General features: G+C 44.5%; 1 protein-coding gene across 1 annotated transcript in view; it reads right to left on the reverse strand.

Moving 5' to 3' along the window:
• The window catches only part of slc7a11 (solute carrier family 7 member 11), an 87,293-nt gene that overhangs the window by 18,978 nt on the left and 60,569 nt on the right, over positions 1-7,746 (reverse strand). The window contains exon 8 of the mRNA XM_019867419.1: positions 4,576-4,679. Within this exon, the coding sequence (XP_019722978.1) occupies positions 4,576-4,679 (104 nt within the window). The remainder of the gene's footprint in view (positions 1-4,575; positions 4,680-7,746) is intronic.

The raw sequence follows: 7,746 nt of genomic DNA on the forward strand, positions 1-7,746 counted from the left end.
ATTGTATGTATATGTTGTTGTTTGTGTTATTATCATATGCAATTGAATAAGTAGACCGTTTCAGAATTCGAAATTTGGGACTCTCTCAATGCATAATGGGACTCATACTTTTCTGATCAGTGAGTCCCTGGGACTCACGGCCGGTAAACTGTAAAATTATCACTGCAGAGATTACCTCTTTTTCTGCACTCAGTGATTGACTTCCCTGTTAAGTGTTGATTTGCTTCATATTAAGAAACTACTGCACTAAAACATTAATTCATCAATGTATATCATGTGCTTTTATTTTTGTTTTTCTCAGTATAAATAACACATACCCTGACTGTTCTACTCTTTGAATAAAAACACTTCATTCGAGCGTTAGGGAGTGCAAGGGGTTATGATGGAGGGGTGTTGCAAATCAAGAAGACCTGCCAAGTGGTATGATAGCATTGTTTTATACATGTCCTCGGCTAGGCCTCAGCTTCAAAATCAGTCCTTGGTCCTTGGCCTTGGCCTCGGAGGCAAGTCCTTGGTCCTTGGCCTTGGCCTCGGAAAATTTCTCAAGTCCTTGGCCTTAGCCTTGCCTCGGAAAATTTTCCAAGTCCTTGGCCTTGGCCTCGGAGTCAAGTCCTTGGCCTTGGCCTTGGCCTCGGGTTGCCGGTCCTTGGACACAACACTGACAAATGGACACCTTATGCTTGAACATGGTGTTTATTATGGATAATCCGTGATGAGCACAGAATTCCAATCACAGAACACCACACTGGTTCTGAATGGCGGGGGTAGGGGGTCGTTTTTCCCAATCATGTCCTTACAGGTCTCACTCTCATTGCTCCCATGAGCATTGAATCCCCCCAGGATACATTGAAATCCCCAATGGGAGCGCACACCAGAGGGGCCCCCGTTGTCATGTTTATGTTTGTTTTGTGTTCCAGTTTCCGGCGGAATCGGAGGACTGCATCTGCCATGCTATATAATTGTCTGGCTTTTGAAGGACTGCAACTCTGACTACTCGCTGTCGGATTTTTCAGTCTTGCTCACAACTCTCATACCATATTTTCATTCAGGTACTGAGTTTTCTCGTGAAATAAGTATTTATGTGATATTGTTAAGGGGCAGCATAGCTTTGTGAAAGAGTGTGTTAGGGTTTGGATGTGACCCCAATAGCACGACAACAGGCAGGTATCGTTGAAGCCAACACTTGGCGTAGTTTATTTGAAGAGTCTTCGCAAAGTCACTCAGGGGGAAGCACGAGGAGTCCACAAGGAAATGTCCACACAAGGAACAAGAAGCTGTAGGAGATGGCAAAAGAGTCCACTGGCGTGGTGACGGCACGAACTTGCACTGAGGAATGGTCTGTGAGTCAATATGTACCAGTCCAAACAAGCAGATAGGCAACAGGTGGGTGATGAGCTGACGAGTCTCAGGTGTGAGGTGCAGAGCACCCTGGCTGAGGAGGCTGCCTGGCTGGCCCCTCCCTAACAGAGTGGTCGTTTCCCAACTCAGAGCTTCATGATAAGATAAGATAAGATAAGGTAAGAAGACCTTTATTTGTCCCACACTGGGGAAATTTGCAATCTACAGCAGCAGAATTGAAGGTGTGGGGTGGGGGGTAGTATTGCATGCATAAAATAAATGTTTCAGAAAAAAGAACTGTACACAGTACAGAATGCAATATAAAATATAAAATATAGATATAAGCATATATGCAAGTGCATATATTCTGCATAAGGTGACTGTGCTATTTACAATGTATGGATGGGGTAAGTCCAGATTTTCACGTGTGTTTATTCAGCAGCCTGACAGCAGTCGGTAGGAACGAGCGGCGGTATCTCTCCTTCTTGCAGCGCGGGTGTAACAGTCTCTGGCTGAAGGAGCTACCCAGTACTGTCAGGGTGGACTGGAGTGGGTGGGAGGGACTGTCCATCATAGCTTTTAGTTTAGCTAGCATCCTCCTGTTGCCCACCTCCTTCAGAGTATCCAGGGAGCAGCCCAGGACAGAACTGGCCCTCCTGACCAGTCGCGCCAGTCTCTCTCTGTCCCGGGCTGAGACGCTGCCTGACCAGCAGACAATGCCATAACGGATGGCCGAAGCCACCACAGAGTCATCGGAGGTCTTAAGGAGTGACCCCTGAACTCCAAAATACCTCAGTTTCCTGAGTAGGAAGAGGCGGCTCTGTCCCTTCATGATCAGTGCGTCCGTGATGGTAGACCAGTCAAGTTTATTGTTGAGAAGAACACCTAGGTACTTGTAGGAGGTCACCCTCTCTATGTCCATACCCTGGATGTTCATCAGTGCAGGTGAGGACTGTTTCCTGCAGAAATCCACAACCAACTCCTTAGTTTTCCTGGGGTTGATCTGGAGGTGATTCTGCTGGGTCCAGTCCACGAAGTCCTTCGTCAGTCTCTTGCACTCCCCATCAATCCCTCTGTAATGAGGCCGACAATCGCAGAGTCGTCAGAGAACTTGTGAAGGTGGCAGGTTGGAGTGATATATCTGAAGTCCGAGGTGTAGAGGGTGAACAGGAATGGAGCCAGGAGGCCCCAGTGCTGCAGAGAAGCCTGTCCGACTCACAGTTCTGTGCCCTCACATACTGCGGCCGGTTTGTGAGGTAATCTGTTATCCATGATGTGAGGTGGTGGTCCACTCCAGCGTGCCCCAGCTTGTCCCCCAGTAGGTTGGGCTGGATGGTGTTGAAGGTACTGGAGAAATCAAAGAACATGATCCTCACAGTGCTCCCATCATTCTCCAGGTGTAACAGCACCGAGTGGAGGAGGTAGTGATGGCGTCCTCCACACCGATGCCGGGCTGGTAGGCAAACAAAAGCGGGTCCAGTGATGAGCTCACCAGTGGTCGCAGGTAGGCGAGGATGAGTCTCTCCAGCGTCTTCATCAGGTAAGACGTCAGCGCCACCGGTCTGTACCTGTTGAGCTCCTTCGGGTGGTGGTTCAATCCAAGGCCATTGTGACCATGTCAAAGTGTTCTTGAGCAAGATACTGGACCACAGTTGCTCCTGATTCTCTGTGTCATCAGTCGGTGAATGAAGTAACAGTGTGAGGCGCTTTGGGTACCAAAAGTCGAACATCATTCTACAAGTGACAGCCCACTTGCCATTTACCATGTTAATCTCATTCGTTTCATTTCACTAATTGGATTTCCTTGACGTATTGTGACAAGCGATTTTCCATCTTCTCCTTGCCAGGTGAAAGTGCTTTATGTTCATGTCATTTTATATTGGCTCTTTATCACCTTTGCTGTTCTTTGTCTTGCGGTTTTCTATAATATAACATTTGTTGAATTATTATCCTTGTCTGTGTGTACGTGGGATCCAATTAACTCCGGGGAAATCCGGGACCTGACACCGGTAGCCTGCATCCTCTCAAGAGAAAACTATATCCATTTGTGTTTCATCAAAGAGAGACTGGGAATAGTAATTTGTCTGGTCCCTCAGCTCAGACCTGTTTACCATGGGTGACCCTGCCATGGGCATGAAACCCCAAGCAGTTTAGCTCCTAGGATCATTTGGGAGGAGGGCATGAGAGCAGAAGGGAACAGGAGATTGACAGGCAGATCGGTGCTGTGACGCGGACTTTGTATCGGTCTGTCGTGATGAAGAAGGAGCTGAGCCAAAAGGCAAAGCTCTCCATTTACCAGACAATCTACGTAGTATGTCACCTATGTCACAAGCTATGGGTTGTGACCAAAAGAACGAGATCTCGGATGCAAGCGGCTGAAATGTGTTTTCTCCACAGGGTGTCCAGGCACTCCCTTAGAGATAAGGTGAGAAGCTCGATCATCCAGGAAGGGCTCAGAGTTGAGCCGCTTCTCCTCCACGTTGAGGTGAGCCAGATGAGCTGGCTCGGGCATCTGATAAGGATGCTTCCTGGACGCCTTCCTGGTGAGGTGTTCCAGGCATGTCCCACCAGTGGGAGGCCCTGGGGACGAACGAGAACACGCTGGAGAGACTATGTTTCCCAGGTGGCCAGGGAATATCTCGGGATCCCCTGGGAGGAGCTGAAACAAGTAGATGTAGAGAGGGAAGTCTGCACTTCCCCGCTAAAGCTATTGCCCCTGCGACCCGACTCCAGATAAACGGTAGAAAATGGATGGATAGATGGATGGTTTATTTCGCTGAGAATATTGGCACTGCTAGACGCCATTTATCGACGATGATGTAACTGTGAAAAGTTTGGCTCGAACCTCGAAGAAAATATGGAAACATACACGAGCTGGTGCTGTAATTAAGTAAAGTGAAGAGGGGTAAATGTGACAAATGATGTGAATATTCCTTCTGGATATGTGTGGTACTCACCAATAGCTGAATTAAAGGGTGTTAGAAAATTGCAGTTATTTAACCTCTAACTTACAAGTTACGTTCAAGATATAAAGAGGCCTGGAACATAACCTCATTCCTATGACACAACTGAAACTGAAAGAAGTTTGGCTGTCCACTTAGTTTTTTTCAACAAAGATAATTGTACATCACAGAAGTGGCATTTTACAGAGGTTTGTAAATGTTTTATAGCAATAAATTGCATACCACGCAGAAAGCAAAAATGCTCTCCAAATAAAAAAAAAAAAATAAACTGTACCTTGACAGGGCCAAGACGGAACCGTTCATGGAGCCGTAGCACGACATGGCCACAAATACTGGCACTGCTAATGAAAAATCCCCCATCAACTTCTTTGCAAATGTCTGTAAATAAGGAAAGTATGTTAAAACAATGAAATACCTTATGTGTGTAATGTGTTGTGTGACTGTCAAAGAATGCACTGCAGTGTAGTTTCTTAGTGAACATTTGTATATGTGATAGATGGAAACAAGAATCACATGGTTTTTCATCCAGTCCACAGTAGACCATTGCAATGTATTACTGAGACATTATTCAAATGTTTACCTTTGTGCTTTTACTATAGCAGGGATTTGTTTAGAAAAGCCAGTTTCCACACATGAAGCTTTGTCTCTCTCTCTCTCTCTCTCTCTCTCTCTCTCTCTCTCTCTCTCTCTCTCTATATATATATATATATATATACACACACACACACACAGTATACACCGTATTTTCCGCACTATAGGGCGCACCAAAAAGTCATCAATTTTCTTAAAGCTCACCAAGCGCCTGAAAATCCAGTGCGTCTTTTGTATGGTCATTACGATAATACATCGACTCCAAGATTTCTCTTTCCTGGAGACATGCTTCCAATGTTATAACTTGCTATTGGTTCAGTGAACTGTGTTGCTGCTTTATTAAATAAGTTTTTGTTGCAGCTCCGAAAAAAGGAGAGCTGTGGTGTTAATTTTTTAAAACAGTCTCAACAAATACAGGTACGTCTTTGTCTGTCTACGTGCCTTCTTCCGTTCGACTCGAGAAGCGTTTAAGACCGCCTCCGAAAAAACGTAAACTTATGATTACTGTACTTGAATGAAACTACGAAAATTGAAAATAATACATCAAAACTGAAAAGCTAGCGAGGATATCACAAAATAAATTCTATAGCCACCCCTACAGAATTTATATTGTGATTTCATCATTTGTGAATACACAACAAAGAAATATATAACTACTACTGACATCTGATCGTCGTAGTAGTGGCGCTATGATCAAGGAAATGTCATTGACTTTTTCGGAGGCGGTCATGAACGCCTCTCGAGTTGAACGGAATAAGAGAAGGCATGGAGACGGACAAAGACTCACCTGTATTTGTTGAAAAAAGGAGCGCTGTGGTTTTATTTGTTTTTTAAAACGCAGACTTTACTAATGGTTTTCACAGTATCAACAAATACAGGTACTGTACATCTTTGTCCGTCTCCAGGCCTTCTTCTGTTCCACTCGAGAGGCGTTCATGGCCGCCTCTGAAAAACGTAAATTAATTATTACTTCAATAAAACCACGAAGAAAATCAAGCGAGGAAATCACAAAATGAATTCTGTAGGGGGGATATAGAATTTATTTTGTGATTTCCTCGCTTGATTTTCTGTTTCGATGCATTATTTTCAATTTTCGTAGTTTCATTTAAGTACAGTAATGGTTAATTTACGTTTTTCAGAAGAGGTGGTCATGAACACCTCTCAAATTGAACAGACGCCTCGCGAGTTGAATGGAAGGAGCGTAGCACCATCTCGTGGAAGCATTGTAAATTGCGCCTTATAATGTTAAGCGTCCAATGTATGAAAAAAAATTACAAAATAGCCATTCATAATACAGTGTGTCTTTTAGTGCGGAATATATATATATATATATATATATATATGTTTTTTATACATATTGTTTGCTACATTGCTAATTGCCAAAGTCATTTTGGGCCAAATTGTTATGTTAGGCTGCATTTAGAATGTTATTTATTTGTTTTGGAGAAGGCGACCCAGTGGTCGACTGGTTAGCGCGCTGGCCTCACAGTGCAGAGGTGCAGGGTTCAGCCTTCCTGTGTGAAGTTTGCATCTTCTCCCATGTGGGTTTCCTCTGGGTACTCCGGTTTCCTCCCGCATTCTAAAAACATGCGTGTCAGGTTAATGGAAGACTCTAAATTGTCCCTCGGTGCGAGTGTGAGTGTGGATAGTTGTTCGCCTATGTGTACCCCGATTCCTGCCTGAAGACAACTGGGGTAGACTCCAGCACGCTCGGCGACCCTTGTAGAATAAGCGGATCAGAAAACGCGTGGATGGATGGATGGACGTTTTGGAGAAGGATGGCAGAGTGGTTAACTAGTTAGCACGGCCGCCACACAGCGCAGAGATCGTGGGTTTGTATCCGGAATTGTCCTCCCTGTGTGGAGTTTGCATGTTCTCCCGGTGCCTATGTGGTCTTTGTCCTTTTGCTCATTGTTCACACATCTGGTTGAGTGTTTTGTTCCAATAACAGTGAAAAAATATCAACGTGTTTTCTAGTAATTGTGCTTTTTCTTGTTTTCCAAAAACATTGAAATATGACTTTGGCAATTACCGAATGCTATGTGGCCAACAATATACCTGTACTACATATGGATGGAATCACCCAAGTTTAACTAGACCAGTTATTTGATGCTGGTTGAACAAAAACGTCATGAGATAGGACAGCAAGTGAGTGAATTGATTCCAGGCTGACACTGTCAGCTAACCAATAGCAAAGGCAAGACCCGTTCTTCAGCTGCTCAGTGTTTTGACAAGATTTGCTGAGGCCAAACACGCATGAGTGTTTCACCTCATGACTGTCTGAATTTTAATATTGGTTTGCCCCTTAAATGAAAAGACACTTTGCCAAGTCCATTGTACCTCTGCCCTATAATAAACTTCTGGAACATCTGAAAAGACCACAGCCCAAATGATTAACTCAACTCAACTCAACTCAACCGTATTTATAGAGCACTTTCAAACAGCCATCGCTGCATACAAAGTGCTGTACATGGAGCAATTTAACATACACAACAAACAGTAAAGCAAATTCGGTAATAAATATGGTAGAAAGCACCGAACAGCAAAACCAAGAACAAATCTAAGTCATGCTGAGTCAAATGCCAAAGAATACAAGTGAGTTTTGAGGCGGGTTTTAAAGATGGGCAGCGAGGAGGCTTGCCGAATGTTCAGTGGGAGGAGGTCATTCCAGAGAGAGGGACCAGCAACAGAAAAGGCTCGATCCCCTCTGAGCCTCAGTTTAGTTCTTGGTACTTCTAATAATGTCTGGTCCGCAGACCTGAGGCGCCGGGCAGGTGTGTAGGGGCGGATGAGCTCAGAGAGGTAAGGTGGCGCAAGGTCATTTAGAGATTTGAAAACAAATAAGAGGATCTTG

This window comes from Hippocampus comes, unplaced genomic scaffold (assembly GCF_001891065.2).
Source record: "Hippocampus comes isolate QL1 unplaced genomic scaffold, H_comes_QL1_v1.1 scaffold2, whole genome shotgun sequence".
Lineage (NCBI taxonomy): Eukaryota > Metazoa > Chordata > Actinopteri > Syngnathiformes > Syngnathidae > Hippocampus > Hippocampus comes.